Consider the following 19,668-nt stretch of genomic DNA (forward strand, 5'->3'; position numbering starts at 1 on the left):
CTCTAAAGAGACTGAAAAGGAACACAATTACTTAGCAGAGGCCTCTGATAGCTTCTGTGCAGGATAAAAGATTTCCAGCACAGCGTGGCAACATATCTGCAGGGAAATCTCTCTAGGAAGTGTGGGGGGAAATGGGGTTGATCAAGCCATGCCTGCAAACACAGACCAAGAATTCATCTAGTCTGACACTCTGCTTAGGCTAAGAACATAAGAAGAGCCATGCTGGGTCAGACCAAAGCCCATCAAGACCAGCAGTGTGTTCAGAGTGGCCAACCAGGTGCCTCTAGGAAGCCCACAAACAAGATGACTGCAGTAGCATCCTCCCGGTGTTCCATGGCACCTATTATAATGGGCCTGCTGCTCTGATCCTGGAGAGAATAGATGTGCATCATGACTAGTATTCATTTTGACTAGTAGCCATGAATAGCCCTCTCCTCCATGAACATGACAACTCCCCTCTTAAAGCCTTCCAAGTTGGCAGCCATCACCACATCCTGGGCCAGGGAGTTCCACTATTTAACTATGAGTTGTGTGAAGAAATACTTCCTTTTAACTCTTTTGAATCTGTCACCCTCCAGCTTCAGCAATGACCCCCCATTCTGGTATAATGAGAGAGGTTGCTTGTGGAAGCTCGCAGGCTGGGATTGAGGGCAAACCAACCTCCCATATGCTTGCTGGGAGCAATAGCTGTGTACATGAAGTTCCAAATATATGCAGCCTGATTATTCACTGTCTTTTTTGGTATAGCTCTCTTTTGGAAGATGCACACCTTTTGACCGGGGTGGGGGAGGGTTATGTTTTTTGATGCATAGTTGCTACAGGAAGACATGCATAAGAAACAAGACATTATACCGATCAGTCCAAGCTATCTCCAAGCAAGCAAGGGCAGCTGCCCACCTTCAGCTTATTCACCACTACCTTCCGAAACAGTCTTGGCTCTTCTGAGCCAAAGCTTGCCAGAAAACCAGGCAATGCAGATCTGGCCACACCTGGAGTACTGTGTGCAGTTCTGGAGGCCTCACTTCAAAAAGAACATGGACAGAATGGAGAGGGTGCAGAGGAGAGCAACGAGGATGATCAGGGGCCTGGAGACCAAGTCCTACGAGGAAAGGCTGAGGGAGTTGGGAATGTTGAGTCCGGAGAAAAGGAGGTTGATGGGGGACATGATTGCTCGCTTTACATATTTGAAAGGGCTGTCACTTAGAGGAGGGCAGAGAGCTATTCCTGCTGGCAGCAGAGGATAGGACTCGCAATAATGGGTTTAAATTGCAGGCAGAAAGGAACTGGCTGGATATTAGGGGAAACATTTTTACAGTAAGAGTTGTTCGACAGTGGAATCAGCTCCCTAGGGAGGTGGTGAGCTCCCCCTCACTGGCAGTCTTTAAGCAGAGGCTAGACAAGCACTTGTCAGGGATGCTCTAGGCCAGAAAAGGGAACAGGCACACACCACTGGCATTGAGTAGTGGAAAGAACTTCAGCAGCAATGCCTGAGCAGAGCAGGTGAGCGACAAAACACGCTGGGGGCTCGCATAATCTTCGGTGGTTTTATTTTAACACTTGCGAGATCTCAAGGAGACTACAGCCACACAAACCAATGCTTAACCCTAGAGGCCAAACCCTCCTCCTCCTCCTTTTCCAAGGGAAATTTGGTGCAAGTTGTCTTCGCTACGGTTTTGAGGCTTGCGCAAGCTGCTCTGGAAAGCAGGACTCACATTCACAGGGACGCACACAAAGCTTTACAGTGACACACACGAAAAAAAGGTGCGGTGTTCTGGGTTCTGTGGTGGAAGCAAAGAACTGGCCGGGAGATCAAACCTATGGACTAAACGGGGACGTGAGGCCACTCTTGTCTGACAGCCTGGAATGGAGCGGGTGGGCAGTGCTCAGTTGTTCTCCTTGCTGAACATGTGCTTAAGGAGATCTGCTACACGGCAGCTGTAGCCATATTCATTATCGTACCTGGAGGAACAGAAGCAAGAAACATCAGGCTGCTCTTGTGTGTCCCAAAAGGACAAATTCTGCAAATCGGTTGTTCTGGGCAGCGCCCAACAGGGAAAGCACTTAATAGCAGCCCTCTGGGATTCAGACCAGGGTTCCGTCTAGTCCAGCATCCTGTTTTATGCACAACTTCCCTGGAGGGCCACCAACACATGTGGCATAGAGAGGCCGTGGCCCTCCCATGATGTTGCCTCTTGGTGCTGGGTCTCAGAGATTTACTGCCTCTGACAATGGAGGTTCCCTTTACTCACCATGGCTGTTGATGGACCTCTCCTCCATGAAGCCCTCTAACCCCCTTTTAAAGAATCTATGCCTGTGGCCACCACAGGATCCCTAGCAGCAAATTCCACAATTAAATCACTCCTTGAGTAGAGAAGTATTTCCTTTTTGTCTGCCCATCAACTTCATTGGCAGCCCCTGAGCTCTAGTATTATGGGAAAGGGGGAAAAGCTCTCTCTATCCACTTTCTCCACCCTGTGTACTATAATTTTAAAAACCTCTATTATGTCCCCCCTTCATCTTTTTTTCTAAACAAAGAACTTCAAGACTCTTCAGCTTTTCCTCACAGGGAAGGGGCTGAAGCCCCTTGGAGATCTGGATCAGAGAACCTGGGATTCCCAACCTTAAATGATGAAATGCCTAGTTATGTAAGTCCCCTTGCGTTTAGCCACATTCCCTATGGCCATTTGATGCATCGTAGACATCACGCTGCACACTGGTTGTAGAACTGGACTCAGGAAGCACAAAGTGGAACCCCCATGCTAGATCTTACCAGGAGATGAGCTTCACAAAGTTATCATTGAGAGAGATCCCAGCTCCAGCATCAAAGATAGAGGAACGGTTGTCACCAATGAAATCAGTCGAAACCACCTGCACAAAAAACAAAGGGGTGAGAATTTGTGACATGCCATGGAAGATAAGGAACCGGCACCTGATTAAGCAACCCATATTAAGAAGAAGAAGAGGAGTTGGTTTTTATATGCCAACTTTCTCAACCACTTAAGGCTTATAATCACCTTCTCTTCCTGTCCCCACATCAGACACCCTGTGAGGTAGGTGGGGCTGAGAGAGCTCTAAGAGAGCTGTGACTAGCCCAAGGTCACCCAGCTGGCTTCATGTGGAGGAGTGGGGAGACCAACCTGGTTCACCAGATTAGAGTCCACCTCTCCAAACCACCGCTGTTAACCACTACACCACGCTGGCTGGAGCTCTTAGTGAGAGATACCTTAATGCCACCTCATAACAGGTGGACACCCTGGTGAGTCAACTCTCTGAAGCAGCCATTTCCTCTGGGAGAACCAGAGTCTCGAGATCAATGGTCATCCCAGCAGAACTCTAGGCTTCACCTGGAAGTTGGCAGCCCGATCTGGTAATCTGGTTTATCACCCTCCATGGCATGTGATACTCGGAGGAGCTCTTCCAAGACACTAGTGCTGTTTACCTCATCTTCTGTGTATCCCAGGATCCCAGCCATGGGCCCTTTTGATGCCTTCTTGACAGCATCTTTGATCTGGGCATAGGTGGCTGGCCTGGCGAGGCGGCAGGTCAGGTCAACCACCGAGACATCACACACCGGCACACGGAAGGCCATGCCAGTGAGCTTCCTGTTGGAGAGGAATTGAGACATTGAGAATAAAAGCAGAAAGGACAGGCTTGCTGGGAGCCGACGACATACATCTTTTTAAAGACGCTTTCTTCACAACACCTAAGCTGCAAGCCACGCAACACTTGGGAGAATTCCACTCAAAACCTGGATATCAGGCCTCAAGTGCTGTGAACGTCCTACTGCTCTAAGGCACAAACAAGTTACTTCATTCAGTACTATCAGCTCTCTTGAGTGTTCAGCCCTTTTCAGGAAGGCAGACTTGTTAGGGAGGAAATGCCTGGATGGGTTTAATTCACAGACCTCGAGCAATAGACTCTGCAAGCAGAATCCTGGGCAGTGAAGTGCTTCATAAGAACATAAAGGCCATGCTGGATCAGACCAAGGTCCAGCAAGTCCAGCCATCTGTTCACACAGTGGCCAACCAGATGCCTCTAGGAAGCCCACAAACAAAACAACTGCAGCAGCATTATCCTGCCTATGTTCCAAAGCACCTAATATTAGAGTAGGCATGCTCCTCTGATCCTGGAGAATAGGTATGCATCATGACTAGTATTCATTTTGACTAGTAGCCATGGATAGCCCTATCCTCCATGAACATGTCCACTCCCCTCTTAAAGCCTTCCAAGGTGGCAGCTGTCCCCACATCCTGGGGCAGGGAGTTCCACAATTTAACCGAAGCACTACAGGCCATTAGCAAGATCTGGCTCCTAGCGAGGGGCCTTTTCCAGGGGCCTCACAGACAGGATCCCTACAGAGACACTATGCTTTTCCAAACTGGAATCCCAAGGAGAAAAGTACACTCCATACCCATTCAGCTCAGGGATGACCTTGCCCACGGCTTTGGCAGCACCAGTGGAGGCGGGAATGATGTTCTGGTGGGCGCCCCTGCCATCACGCCAAGCCTTGGCAGAAGGACCATCCACAGTCTTCTGAGTGGCAGTGTAGGCATGAACGGTGGTCTGCAAACACAGAGATGCCAGTTTGTAGGAGAATTAAAAAGGACACATTTGCAGAAGCAGCTTCTGGCATCGACTAGCTGACTGAATAGATTTGCCTGGGAATATGAAGGGTTCCTTTTACGTCTATGAGTCTTACAAGATCCTGTGCTGCTCTTATGAAACACCAGCCATCAATGGTGACAAGGATATGTCTTCAACAATCCAGATTGGCCAGAGATCCTGGAGGGTTTTTTTTCCCATCTTCTGGGCATGAAGTAGGGACCACTGGGGGGGGGAGGGGGGAGGTATTTGTGAATTTCCTGCATTATGGAGGGAGTTGGACTAGATGACCTTGGTCCCTTCTAACTCTATGATTCTATGATCCTTGAAGGCGGAGCTGAGGGCGAAGCTAGTTCATGTGGTGCCTTTTCACATCTTTTAGCAGTTGGTGTTAAAAACAAAGAAAAAAAGCCACAGGATATTTATGAAACTTAAACACCACATTGAGCAATGGAGTCCATACATGACCATATGACAGGTGTATACCAGATTCAACTCTCTAGTGCTAAGTTCCCAAATTAAAAATGAAGCTATTTAAGAGCTGAAGGGCAGCAGTAACAATAGTTAAAACTAAAAATGTTCAACAGTTCGCTAAACGTGCCTATTTGGGATTAAAAACGGCACAAAACATGCCCTATGCTAGGGTTGCCAGCTCCCTGTTGGGAAATACCTGGAGATTTTTGGAGCAGAGCCTGAGGAGGGAAGGGTTTGTGGAGGAGAGGGACTTCAATGCCATAAGAGTCCAACTGACAAAGCGTCTATTTTCTCCAGGGAAACTGATGTCTATCGGCTGGAGATCAGTTGTAATAGCAGGAGATCTCCAGCTAGTACCTGGAGGTTGGCAACCCTGTCGCTGAGAGAAGTTTCCAGTTTCTTCTAGATTTATAAAAACCAGGGGAATAAAGGAACAAGAGCTTGCCAAAAAGGAGAGGAATCTGCGCTTGGAGGCCAGTTCTGCTCTTATAGGGAATGTGTCAGTCTTACCATGAGGCCCTCCACAATGCCAAAGTTGTCGTGAATGACTTTGGCCAATGGTGCCAAGCAGTTGGTGGTGCAGGAGGCATTGCTAGAAGGCAAGCAGAAGACATCAAGCTGACTTGCCACCCAACCAATTTGCTCAAAACCTCTGCTGTGTCATCTTTGCCAAACTGTAAAGGATACGGGGGCTTGTGCCTATCGCCAGAGCAGCAAAACCAGCCCACCCACACAGAGAAGCAGGAACTTCTATGTAACAGAGGACTCACCACTTATAGTGGTAGACTTTCAAATTTAGCCGAAGGGAAAAGGAGACAAAGAAGAGGCCTGAGGAGGGCTGAGCATGCTTAGGAGGCACGGAATGTTCAAGACAGTCAAATGTTAGTTTAAGAGGGGAAGCAAGTCTTCAAGGCCTGGAGACTTTACAACCCAAAAGGAATTTCCAAGCTGTTTATCCTCTTTAGGCAATTCCTTATAGCCCCCCATCCCAAACCTGAAGCTTCATGGCCAAGTACCTATCTAGAAGGCAGTGATATGGAGCCTCCTACCAAGAAGAATAGTTTTTATACCCTGCTTTTCTCTACCTTTAAGGAGTCTCAAAGCGGTTTACAATCGCCTTCCCTTCCTCTCCCCACAACAAGCACCTTGTGAGGTAGGTAGGAGTTGAGAGAGTTTGGAGAGAACTGTGACTGGCCCAGGGTCACCCAGCAGGCTTTACATGGAGAAGTAGGGAATCGAACCCAGTTCTCCAGATTAGAGTCTGCAAACGGGGGATTTTTAAAACTATAAACTTCTGATTGTTTACCATCTAAGGATCCAAACACCCAGGAAGCTGAGCTGGCAGGCTATCCGAGCTCTGTTCCATCTTCCTGTCCAAGCGTGCCTTTCTCCAAACCCCTTAACCCTGAAGTGACATTACAAGACCGAGTCATTTCCTCTCACCTCACAATATTCATGCTTGAGGGATCATACTTGTCGTGATTGACGCCCATCACCAACATAGGTGCATCAGGGGATGGGGCACTCACCACTACTCGTCTGGCCCCACCGTGGAGATGAGCCTGTAGGAAGAGGGTAGTCAATCATGATTCAGAAAACATTAGGCATGGAGGGCTAAGACAGCAATCTTATGTTTTTATTTTATTAGGTTTCTAATAAACCTTTCCTGGAACAAGCCAGGCTCAGGGCAGCTAACAGCAACTGTAATACAATAATTGATACGTTAAAAACAAATCATAAAACATATATATATATCACTATAAAAACCTTAAAGTTCAAATGAACTAAAATGGTGCTCTAATGATGACTCCCTCATTATGCCAGATTAAAATAGGGGCGCTCATTTAATAGGGTAAATTTGGTCGTAGAGGGTAATAGCAGAAGACCCACAAAACAAGAGGGAGGCAGACAAAAAGAAGCCAGGTAGGAGGCACAACCCCTCCACTCTAGGCAAGAGTGGTCCAAACAGAGGGAAGGAGATTTTTCCACCTAAAAGCTAGCTCTTAGTTTTTGAATTTTTTTTTATTTTTATTTTTTGGTTGCACAAGATACTGTACAGTGCGATGCATGAAGATGGTAGAGGAAGAGAAGAAGAGAAAAAAGAGGGAGAAGGGGAGGAAGAAGAGGAGGAAGCAGTATCCCAAAGATCAATTAACACATCCTGATTAGGTCTTCAGAGATCATGATTACATATTCGTTTTTGTCAATCCTACTGGGGGACCATAGAATTCTAGTTAGAAAAACAATAAACCATGCCAGATTAAAGAAGAGTTAGTCTTTATACCCCACATTTCTCTACTTTAAGGCGTCTCAAAGTGGCTTATAATTAATTCCCCCGCAAAAAAAACAGGCACCTTGTGAGGTAGATGAGGCAGAGAGAGTTCTGAGAGAACTACTGTGACTAGCCCAAGGTCACCCAGCAGGCTTCATGCGTAGGAGTGGGGAATCAAACCTGGTTCTCCAGATTAGAGCCCGCCGCTCTTAACCACTACACCACGCTGGCTCACCAAGAAGGCTGCTCCCCGCAGGTAGCCGAGATTTGTGTCAACAGATGCAAAAGCAAAGCATCTATTTGGGAGCCCAGCACATCTCCATGAAGAACACTCCAGTTCGCTTTGCATTTCTGAGCAAGTGAGCCCACAGGCACCGCCATAAACTTACCGAGGCTTTATCAACAGTGAGGAAGACGCCAGTTGATTCTACTACGTACAGTGCTCCTGCCTCACCCCAAGGAATCTCGTTTGGTTTCATGCTGTAAAACACAAAAATGCACACCATTATCCACAGGCTCGTCACCTGGTCACTGCTTGGACCCAGATAATTGGCTGTGCGCCCACACACCATGAGTTAACCTGGAATTGCAATATATATATACACATATATACACATGTTGCCATTTTCAGAACTAACGGGGCTCTTTGTAGTCCAGACAGAATATCACCATTAGGGACTGGACAATAAAGCTGGAAGTAGGCCTTGCAATCTTACATGTAGATAGATCACAATGGGTAGCTGCGTTAGTCTGTCAATTTCAGCAGAAAAGAGCCAGTAGCACCTTAAAGACTAACAACATTTCTGGCAGGGGATGAAGGTGCTATTGAAGAAGTGAGCTGTGGCTCACGAGAACCCATACCCTTCCAGAAATGTTGTTAGTCTTCAAGGTGCTACTGGACTCTTGCTCTTTTCTACTAATCTTACATGTGGCTGCTCCCCACCAAAACCGATTCTATCCGTTTCCTCCATCAACAGCACCTACTGCAGCTTGCCCCGTGCCCCAGGTGTTATGATCGGGTCTCTGAACCCATGGCAAGAAATTATTTTCCCAAAAGGGGAGAGTGAGAAAAACAGGAACTTGGGCTCAGCGGGAAAACCACACCATTTGGGCCTGCCTGCCAAAGGGATCGGATAGATGGGCGTCATAAAACTTGATGGGGGGGAGGGGAAGAGCCATGAGGGCTATGTGCCAGATGGTCTCATTGGCAGAGAGCTGAGCATCTCCCACAAGGAGCAGGTCCTTAATTCTGGAATGGGGAGGGGGGGGGAGGTTTTCACTTAAGCAGTCAGAAGTTTTAAAAGGTGGAATCTTCCTTTATTCTGAGTTCAAACACTTCATACAGATGCAGTGGGGGGGGGGGTGGCTTGTCCTCTATAAAAACATAGGAGGGCGGCTGGAAATGTATTTGCTCCATCTAAAGTAACTGTCTGGTAGTGCAACTTAGATTACTGTTTTCCTTCTATTTCCTTAGCTCTGTATTCTCCTACTATGATAGCTACTTTCCACATATGTGGCCCTAGATGAATGTTCAGTAATAAAGCTTCTTTCCTGTTTAAGAAAGCAGACTGTGTCTGAAATCCCACCCACACGCAGAAGACTCCTCTTACATGCTAAGGACACGCAAACAAGGGGTGAGTTAAAGTTAACTGGAAGCTCTGCCCTTTGTACTTGCTCAGAGGCAGCCTTACAGCCTTACTTTTTGCATATACATAATGAGATATCTTGGGGATGGGACCCAATTTCATTTATGTTTTATATACACTTTATTCACACAGACTGAATGTAATCTTAAACAATATTTTTAAATATAATTTTGTGTACATTGAGCCATCAGAAAGCAAAGGTGTAACTATCTCACCAGAATACCTGTATCAGCTGTTAAACAAGAGCAACAAATAAACTAACAACGGCAGGCTTTCGGTCTCCGCCTATGATGCAGTGTCCACTGTATTTTATTTTTTTAGATGAGAGGAAACATTGAAAGCAGGCAGCATAGCTATGCCTGCATGCTGGCTCACAGGGTCCAGTTTTCAGATCAGTCTGGATATGGGATGTCTGGATATGGTTCTCATTATAATTACTGGCCGCCCTAGTCCTTTCCCTCCCTTTCCCACTGCTGAGCACCATCCCTTCAAGACCACCTTAGGGTGTGGTTAGCTTAATTTATACAAATGTATGTCTCAGGTTTTGGCGCCATTGAGAGGCATTACTGGGCTATTTTAAATTATCTTAAACTATTTTAACGGGTTATTGTTTTGTTGTGTTTTTAGACTGTGTAAGCCGCTCTGAGCCCGACCTTCAGGTTGGGGAGAGCAGGGTAGAAATGTAATAAATAATAATAATAGATACTCTACTTGTATCGGCTTCCAACCGAGGGCAAGATGGTGTAGCCAAGGACTATGTCAGTGAGGGCGATCCACACAGCTGGGAGACTGAATAGGCGCTATCTGATGCACTCTACTGAGGACTGAACCCCAATGGCTAGCATTGCCAGCAGGACAGCTGCTGCCAGGTAAGCTCATATTTGCAAAGTGATTCCTTCCAGTTTCTTCATGGCTGCTGTTAATTTTCCAGGGAGCCTCAAAGGTTGAGCTGGTCATTTATAGTAGTAGAAAAGGGCAAGAGTCCACTAGCACCTTAAAGACTAACAAAAATATTTTCTGGTAGGGTATGAGCTTTCTCTTGCCCTTTTCTACTACTGCAGACAGACTAACACGGCTACCCACTGTGAATTATCTGGTCATTTATAGTGAATGAGTATCAACTGTGTATGAGATTTGTGTAACTGATTTTTATATGTAGCCTGCATTCCTGGCCTTGCGTTTTTAACAAATGTACAGTGTACACCTTGTAATAAATATAAATAATTTGTTATAGTTTATCCTTTCTAGCTCGACTTTTAAGGCTCCCTGTACATCCTTGGTTGAGCTTCCCCCCCCTCCTTTTTGCTATTAATTTTCTTTCAAAGTTTAAGGGAAATGTGGTCATGCCCAAACCTTAGGCATGGAGTGTGGGGAGAGAAGAAGGATAGCAGCATGCATGAGCAGACTGGCATAATCATGATTCCCCCCACCATTCTGACACACACACCCCAACCGAAGATTACTCAAATTTCTCTCTAGAAAGGTTTGGGTATGGCCATACTGCTTAAACAATGAAGGAAAAAACAACAGCTGTTGTGAAAAAGCTGGAAGGCTTACTTTGCAAATCTGAGCTTACATGGTAGCAGTTGGCCTACTGAGAGTGCTAAGAATTCTAAAACTCAGGTTCTGGAATTCAATCCTACATTTCTTGGGTGGGGGAGATGAACTTGCAGTCCTAACTGAAGAAATGCATTATAGGCATTACGTTAAGAAATGCCAAAGGCTGTTCTAAGGAGGAGAATGGGTTTCATGCTGCCCCAGGATGTGGTGATGGCTGCCAACTTGGAAGGGTTTAAGAGGCGGAGCAGACATGTTAATAGACAATAGGGCTATCCATGGCTATTAGTCAAAAAGAATACTAGTCATCATGAATACCTATTATCTCCAGGATCAGAGGAGCATGCCTAATAGATTAGGTGCTGTTGAACAAAGGCAGGATGCTGCTGCAGTCATCTTGTTTGGGGGCTTCCTAGAGGCACCTGGTTGGCCACTGTGTGAACAGACTGATGGATTTGATGGACCTTGGTCTGATCCAGCAGGGCTTTTCTTCTGTTCACCTTCGTGGCTAAACAGGAATTTGAACATGGGTCTCCCCATCCTTGATCCAGTCATCTACCTACTACATCACACTTGATCGCCCCTGCTTCATTCTAACACTGTTGCTGAATGGTGGAAAATATTTTAGAAATGCACAAGCAAATAGGACCAGCTTGTCTATGGATGGTTTGGTAAAAATGTAAAGTGATGCACAGTACCTCAAAGGAGCGCATGCAAGTTTCTGGTGCCGTTTTTGTGCCACAACTAAACACAACTAAAGCTGAAAGCAGTCCAGAGACTGATATTTGATAGTGATCATCAAGACAGCATCTCCCAGACACTCACCACTGAAAGACTGAGATCTTATTCCCGTTCACTATTAGCTTGCCACCTTCAGCATGTACCTCTCCTTTGAAGCGCCCATGGGTAGAGTCATACTTGAACATGTATACCTAAGGAAAAAGGCAGGAATCAGCCAAAGCTACATGAAAGCTAGACAGATGGCATCATTTCTGCATTATGTGGCTAGGGATGGAAGCCCTGCACAGGCCTAGCCCAGCCCTCCCTCACCCCAGTAATGCTCAGGGTATGTCTGACGGACACCCTGCTGGAAGGTAAGGGCCAGGTGACATGACCCCGACAGCTACACTAGATAGAAAATTGCTGATAAGACTAGCTTTTCTCTAGCAGTGATTCTGCAAAGGGGAGGAGCAGAGTCCAGTTCCACTTTGAGGAACATAGTCTGTACTTTATGCTAGAAAATTCAATGCTTAGGCTATCCTGAGTAAGGGGCTCCTCATTTGACAGTAACATCCCGGTGGGAAAATGCATATTTCCAGATCTATTAGGGCCCAGTTCTACATTCTCATCCAGAAAATTTACCTCTGAAGCACAAAAAACTATCAGTGTTCAGTGTTAGGCTTTCCTTTTTTTAAATTCAGGGTTTTCCTTCGCGGAATATAATACAATCTTCAAACAATAATTGTTACTTCCCTGCCCCCATTTACACTCGAAATAAGTATGCCAGCACCAAAATGAAGCAATCGCCACCATAACACAAAAGCATCATTCAGATTTATAATCTTAACAATCTCTTCACTAACCATTCGTTTGCAATATCATTTTTCTATTGAAGTTAAAAAAAGATCAGGCATTCCTAACCCTGGCTAATGACATGTGACATGGTGCAGCCAAAGAGTAGTCAGCAAATCGTAACTGGTAAGTCTGAATTCCAGCACACAGCCCATAAGAAACAGAATATATTTCAAGCTTGCCGCAGCTCAGTCCAAAATGTGGGACGTTCAAAAGATGTGGCACTAAATTTGTTCTTGAGTGTGCTCAGTTTAGTATAGCTTTCCCACATCTGTGCTTGGGTCCCACCCACCCCATCCCTCTCTGCCGCGTATTTTCTGATGGATTCTCTCAGCACCCAGTACTGCTGCTGGGGAGGGAAACCACTGCAGCAGTTGAGGTGTGAAGACCCATCTAGATCTCCTGGGCAGAGCTCCACAGACACCATCTCTCCCCACTCTTGATTTAACCATTTAACCTTGTAAGAAAAGTAGGCTACAAGCCCTTTGGAAGTCAAAACATATATGGAAATCTGCTGTAAGCCACTCTGAGCCTTGAGATAGGACAGGACATGTATCAGAAAAACAAGTACTACCTCTTCTTTGGGAGGGAGGGAGGGAGGGAGGGAGGAAGGAGAGTTGGTTTTTTATATCCCACTTTTCTCTATCTTTAAGGTACCTTTAAGGAGTCTCAAAGCGGCTTACAATCACAATCCCTTCTTCTCCCCACAACAGGCACCTTGTAAGGTAGGTGGAGCTGAGAGAGTTTGGAGAGAACTGTGACTAGCCCAAGGTCACACAGCAGGCATCGTGTGGAAGAGCGGGAAATCGAACCCAGTTCTCCAGATTAGAGCCTGCTGCTCTTAACCACTACACCACTCTGGCTTTGGAGTGTAGAAGTCACACAGCTCAGCCTTACCATGTAGTTGACATCGATGAAAGGGTCATTGACAGCCACCACTTTGATCCCTTTCTCCATGCAGGCTCGGAGGACCAAGCGTCCGATGCGTCCAAAGCTGCAGAAAAGAAAGAAGTAAGCTTCAACCCGTTTCAACCAAGCCAAAGCCACCTCAACAGGCGATCTGGGAGACATGCCAAAAATTGCATCCAGCGCAACACTTTTTTCATGATGAAACCCATTTCATGAAGCTGCCTAACCAGCAGCGGCTCTCCAGGGTCTCTGACAGAGGTTTTTCACATCACCTGCTTGCCTAGTCCCTTTCAACTGGAGATGCCGGGGATTGAACCTGGGACCTTCTGCATGGCAAGCAGATGCTCTACCACTGAGCCACAGCCCCTATTTCAATAGTGCATGTTGAAAACTATGCTAGAAGTTGCTTCATCAGGGATTCATAGAGAAGACAGATAATGGTATTTAAGCTTTGCTGAAGGACAGCTTCCCATCACTGATTCTCTAATAAAATGTGCAGCCACAAATGGTCATTTTCATCTGTTGTGGAATGTGCTGAGGTCAGACATGTGACTGTGAGGCCCCAAAGACTTGCCCAGTAAACCAGACTAGTGCACGAGAACAGCCCCCCCAGGGGGGGGGGGCTACAGCAGTGTCCACAGCAAACATTTCAATGCCAGAAGTATTGCCCAAAGGTGGAAAATCTGAAAGCCATGGGTGCAGAACAAACAAAAACAGTAAGGAAGTGATTCATTTGATTCTTTCCAACTTCTTCAGTAAGAACCCTTTCTTCTCAAGTGCCCTTTGAGGAGCAGCAATTACATCATGAAGAGGCATAAATACCGCCTCCCCCCCTTCAAACAAAAGCTCTCACCCATTGATTCCAACTGCTAGTTCAGCCATTCGTTTGGGAGGCGGTGGCGGCGGTGGTGGAGGAGGAGGTGGTGGTGGTTCGTCCGGGTCTGGTACTGCCTCAGGTTCTTCTGCCTGAGCCTCCTCTTTTGGGGGAGGTACCTCCTCCGGAGAGATCTTTGGAGGAGAACCTTCACTGATCTCAAGCCTGGAAAAAGTCAGGAAGGAGTAAGAATCCTGGCTTGGGCAGATTTCCTCCAGCTGGTTTTGCTGCCCTCATGTTAAACCAGGAGACCTTCAACATGCAACCTACCAGATTGCCTCTGACAGGCCACAGTGCCACCACCATACCTTGTTTTTGTCAGTAGCGCCACTGCTGTGTGTCACGATACAGCTCTGACAAGAACATGGCATCATTCATATGAGCTGGCTGTGCCACTGATAACTCAAAGGGGCACCCAGAAAGTGACAGGACGATCACTGGGAAGATAACCCATTGGAATATAAGAAATTGGAACACAGCCCAGCAGAAGTTAATTCAGGTCTGAAGCAAGCAGATGGGCATTTCAGCCCTGGATAACAGACAATTCATTTTATCAGGATCTTTAGAGTTACACAGACCTATCGATCACGATGGGTAGCCGCGTCAGTCTGTCTGCAGCAGAAAAAAAGAGCAAGCGTCCAGTAGCACCTTAAAGACTAACAAAAAAATACTAACAAAAGACTAACAGGTATCTGAAGAAGTGAGCTGTGACTCACGAAAGCTCATTCCCTGCCAGAAATGTTGTTAGTCTTTAAGGTGCTACTGGACTCTTGCTCTTTTCTACTGCTACAGACCTACAGCTAAGATACTTGAAAAGGCAAATGCTTTAATCTTCATCATGTACTTGAGATACCAGTGATTTCACGGGACTTTTCCCAAGAAAGTATCCCTAAAGTAACAGTCCTACTTCTATCGAAACAGTACACAGGACTGGGCTGCAAATACCACTGTGTTCGATGGGGGTTATTTCTGAGTAAGAGTGGACAGTTTTGCAACCTCAGCTACTTTTACGTAGGTTGTGGTCAAGCTACCTGTTTTGCTTCTGAAAGCAAAGTTTCACAGATGAACTGAAGCTGTTAACAGCACCTAGAATTCAAGTCTCCCACACTCCACAACACACTTGGTGCAGATCTCCTTGGAGAGGAAGAGTCAGGGGATCAGAATGAGGATGCTCTGAACCACTTCATATCGAGCTAACTCTAACAGCCTCAGCTAAGGAGATCTGGGAATTGTAGTTTGACGAAGGTGCTGAGAACTGTGAGCAATCCCTTGCCTCCAGCAAACCAGAATTCTCAAGGTACTGTGGGACAAAGGAATGACTATGATACTTGCTAAAGTCTGAAGTGCAGATACTCCTTGAATCCCATGACAAAGGCCTTTAACTGTCTTGTGGAGACCCTTTCAAGGCTGTGATGTGATGTATTACACAGCAACCAGAAATGGGATAGCAAAGGAGAAATGGCAAGCAAGTTATGGGTCACTGGGTTGGTCCTTGTATAAAGTAATACATGGATTGTGTTCTTGGCTTTTCGGAGCAAAGCAAATGTAAACAACTTGTCTACAATGCCTCCACCTAGGCTAACAATGGCTTTATTTTCAGTTGCTTTGGATCAGCAACCTCAATACAGAAATCCCTTAATTCGTAGAGGTAATCGTTTGGAACTTTTTCAAATGTTGTTAAAGCTACAAGCACATACTAGTCTTTTAATATAGGTTTAATATTGCAGTGCTGTTTGGGAGAGGCTCCTTTGGATTCTTTTGACCACATGGAGCAGTGCCCTGTGAGTGCCCTGGCATCCACCAATGTGTTGCCTGATGCCCACTTCTTTCCCACAGAGAAGACCCAGTCCAAGCTTTCCTTCACTCCATTGCAGTAGTAGAAGGTGCTTCGGAACAGTCTGGGAAGGATCACGTTTGTGCCTGCAGGGAGAGCCCATGTGGAAACAGCTGCTTCCGTCCCAGGACAACGCTCAGCTTGGAATCGTCTAACGTTTTGTGGAACTTCCCAGTGTTCTGTGATTAGAGCTAGCCCACATGGCAGCCATTTTGTTGTGTCAACGGCCTGTTCTCCGGATTCTGAAAGTGCCCACAGTTTCAACAAGGTGGGAGATCCATGATATAGAGTTTTCTGGAGGATTCAGGGCACAGTGGATTTTCTGCTCTCAGGTATGCCTTTCATTCATTGTAAACAGAACACCTTCTGAACATAAATGGAACAGGGAGATTGGTACCGTGAATTAGAAAGGGTACAGGGTATACGGCTAGAAATCAAAAGCTGTCTTACTAGTGGTAGCATCAATCCATGGAGAATGCTGTTATATTTAAATCCTGTCAGAAAACCTTCAAGAAATTTGCTTACCTGAAAACTTTGACACTAACTGACGTGCCTCCCTCCAACATTTCGGAGTTACTGCGATGCATGATTGCTGGCTGACCTATCTACTGTCTCTCTACCTAGAAATACTGAAAGAGGATTTCAAGACACTTAAAGCTTGAGTAACAAACAACTAAACTTGCTGTAGCCGATTCAAGAGAGCCCTTCGCTCCCACCTTTTCTGCTTTTTTTAGCCCCCTTTCAAAGATGGTTCTCACATTACATTTCACTGATGCATTCTTGATGTGCATCAGGAATCAGACCAAGAAGGGTTTTAATAGCAACCCGCTCAAGGTGAGGAAGTGCCTATGATAATTCTTTTAGTCAAGAAACTAATATGTCTACCAAGAAACTTCAAGAAGTTCTTGCACAAGAAGCAACCTTAAGATCCTAAAATAGACACTAGTTCCCATGGCACATGTCATGCATTGGTGTTTTTTTCCCTTTAGAAAATGAATGAAAATACAAACTGAAGTCCCTTCAGTCCCCAGAGGAGTTAGTTTCGTAGCGGTCAAATTTAACACTTGAAAGCTGTTATACCAATAGGATGCTAAGATGGATATAGCTTTGACCAAAACTACACATTTCTCTATGACAGTACAGACCAGGGGTGTCAAACACATGGCCCACGGGCCGGATCCGGCCCTTTGAGAGCTCTTATCCATCCCACAAGCCAGCTGAGGCAGCCCCCCACCCCAGTCCCAATCTGGGCTGGCAAGGCATGGCTCAGCCCAACCAAGCAGCATTTATGTCATATCTGGCCCTCACAACAGAGTTCGACACCCCTGGTATAGACAGTATGTACAGAAACGTGGGGCAGAAGATTTTCCATGTCTAAAGGAACCATTTGATTGCAATTAACAATGAATAAATGTCACTACGGACATAATATTGGGGAAGTTGGACCACTTTCAAGTTATAGTCAAAGAAAACATAACATCCCAAATGAACACGAAAAAACAACAGTACATAGATTACAAAGACCAAAGGGAAAAAAACACAAGAAAAACAAGACTACATAGAGATAAGTCACGCATTAACTTCATTTGCTAACCCCAATGGGGGCATCAAAACATTTCATTAAAAATTCTCTGCTCCTTAAAACATAAAATATTGGCTTATCTAATTAAATTACTTATATTACAGTCGGAGGTTTTCCCGAAATGAAGTAACAAATTACCCCACACCTTATTAAATTCTTTTTTCACCTTACAACCTTGAATTACTCTGATATTAGAAGTAACTTTTTCCAAAATCATAAACATTTTTATTTTCTGTTGCTACCTGTCCAGCGAAATATTTTCTGCCATTTTCCAATTTGCAGCAATTACCAACCTCGCTGTTACAATAAAAAAACTTGCTAATGTTTTTTTAAGTGAAAAACCAATACTGCTAAAATATTGTTTACTTTATAAAAAGTCAAAGTATGCTAAATAGGAACATGCTCTATTTAGGGCATCAGAAAATTTTATGGATTGATATTTACCCAGAAAACCCACATCAGTGGGTGAAAAGGATCACAAGGCGAAAAGGATATTTATGAGATCTTACTTTCCTCTCGGGCAAGTTTTTATACAGCCCCCATTTCAACCTATGCCTTTCACTTATCTGAATGTACTATCATATTTCTGTGACCCATCAATATTGTATTTGTGGCACTGGCCAACTTAAAGCTTTTGTTTATTGAATAGGATGGTCCATTGTATAATGGGTCAAGAAGGAAGTGTTGGACTCTCTCTATAGGCCAGCTTACAACCAATAACAATGGATTTCCACAAGGAAATCCTGCAGCTATTTATAGAGTTGCACTTTGTGCAGTAACAGCTACACATATTCAAGCAAAGGTGATTCTTTAGTCTAGAACTTTATTGCAAGATGTATTTGTTAATCTTCCTCATCATTATTAAGCCAAGTTGGTATTTGGTTGTATAGTCGTGTATGTACCATCAAGTCCGGAAACCTTACAAGCCCACCTGACCTGGATATCCCAGGCTAGCCAGATCTCATCAGATCTCAGAAGCTAAGCAGGATCAAGACCCTGGCAAGTATCTGGATGGGAGACCTCCAAGGAATACCAGGGTCATGATGCACAGGCAGGCAATAGCAAACCGCCTCTGTTCATCTCTTGCCTTGAAAACCCTACCAGCGGTCGCCAGATGTAACTTGATGGCAAAAAAAAAAAATCTTCAAATTAACAATAATCTAATTCGACCCTGTTGACAAAGTTTCCCACTCCCTGCATGGCACCTCCATGAGCACTGCCATGCAATACCATGTAGCAACCCACTGAAAACTCTCATTGGCAACTTGCCCATCTGAACAGTGCTCCTGCAAATGCATCTACATTGGAGGTCACCCAGCAACTGCCATTTCAAGGCCTTTTGGGTTTAGACTCTACTTCTGGGCTTCAGTACCCTGAGCATGCAGCCTGCAGGTCTTACATAGCATGAGTTTTGCCTGGGTGGCTCAGCAGAGCACTGGAGGAGCTAAACGTTTGGAGACAGTTACACTGCGATCCTAAACAGAGTTAGGCAATTTTAAACCCATTAGCTTGAGGCCATTTATGCATGTTTATTTCCTCTTGGTCACCCTGTCAACTACTTCAGGGCTTTTCTTTGATTATGCTTGCATTTTCCAACTGTCAGAGGTCATCTCACCTTCCCTGTGCATTTCTGCACATTTCCCCCGCACTGGGAGAGCGCAGCAACCTCTGAGCATAATCAAAGCAAAGCCCTGAAGTAATCAGCAGGATGACTGCGAGGAAACAGCCATGCTTAAATGGCCTCAGACTCAAAAGGGTGCAACTCTTGCTTAGGATTGCACCACAGTGATTCCCTTTATACCCCAAAGCACATGTTGACTGCTGCATGGATACTGCATTACAGAAAAGAAAAAAATAACAGCATCAAATTCTGAAGCCTTACATAACAATAACTGCCTCTTTTGGTTTTCTTGAGCCCCGTCGCCGGCATTTAGAATAACTAACTTTGCTTTACATTCTGCTGACTCATCTGTGTGGCATCTAGAACAGAGGCTTAAAGAACCATGAGATGCCTACGTGCACACTTGCAGACATTTTAAAAGCTTTGAGGACAGCCTGCTATTTGTTACTAGTGGCAAGACGTTCTTAATGGGTTTGCTATCTGAGTTTCTTCGAATTCTATATTACCAGGAGCCTTGCTCTCTTCTATCAATGACCTCAGCATAATTAGTTTTCTATTTAAACTACAGCTACTTTTAGAAACACAATACCAGCCATGCAAAAAACAAGAAAAACCAAAATCCTCTAATCACTGCAGATCAGACTTCTGAACAGGGATGTCCCTGTTCCTGGGCATGTTAAGACTTACTATGAGTAACTGGGAAATGTTTAGTATGCAAGGGAAAG

At 45.3% G+C, this 19,668-nt stretch overlaps 1 protein-coding gene and 1 non-coding gene across 2 annotated transcripts; both read right to left on the bottom strand.

Moving 5' to 3' along the window:
• Positions 1–1,853: 1,853 nt before the first annotated feature.
• On the bottom strand, positions 1,854–13,997 carry GAPDHS (glyceraldehyde-3-phosphate dehydrogenase, spermatogenic). The gene is made up of 10 exons (XM_056847529.1): positions 13,886–13,997; positions 13,021–13,117; positions 11,377–11,483; positions 7,738–7,828; positions 6,520–6,638; positions 5,587–5,668; positions 4,412–4,563; positions 3,440–3,602; positions 2,771–2,868; positions 1,854–1,959 (listed from the first exon to the last, which is right to left on the bottom strand). Exons 1-10 carry the CDS (start codon positions 13,912–13,914, stop codon positions 1,884–1,886), a joined length of 1,014 nt encoding a protein of 337 aa, XP_056703507.1. The 5' UTR covers positions 13,915–13,997; the 3' UTR covers positions 1,854–1,883.
• On the bottom strand, positions 13,328–13,399 carry TRNAG-GCC (transfer RNA glycine (anticodon GCC)). Its single transcript has one exon. It is a non-coding gene; the product is annotated as a tRNA-Gly (tRNA).
• Positions 13,998–19,668: the final 5,671 nt, after the last annotated feature.

Source organism: Euleptes europaea, chromosome 3, assembly GCF_029931775.1.
Source record: "Euleptes europaea isolate rEulEur1 chromosome 3, rEulEur1.hap1, whole genome shotgun sequence".
Classification (NCBI taxonomy): Eukaryota; Metazoa; Chordata; class Lepidosauria; order Squamata; family Sphaerodactylidae; genus Euleptes; species Euleptes europaea.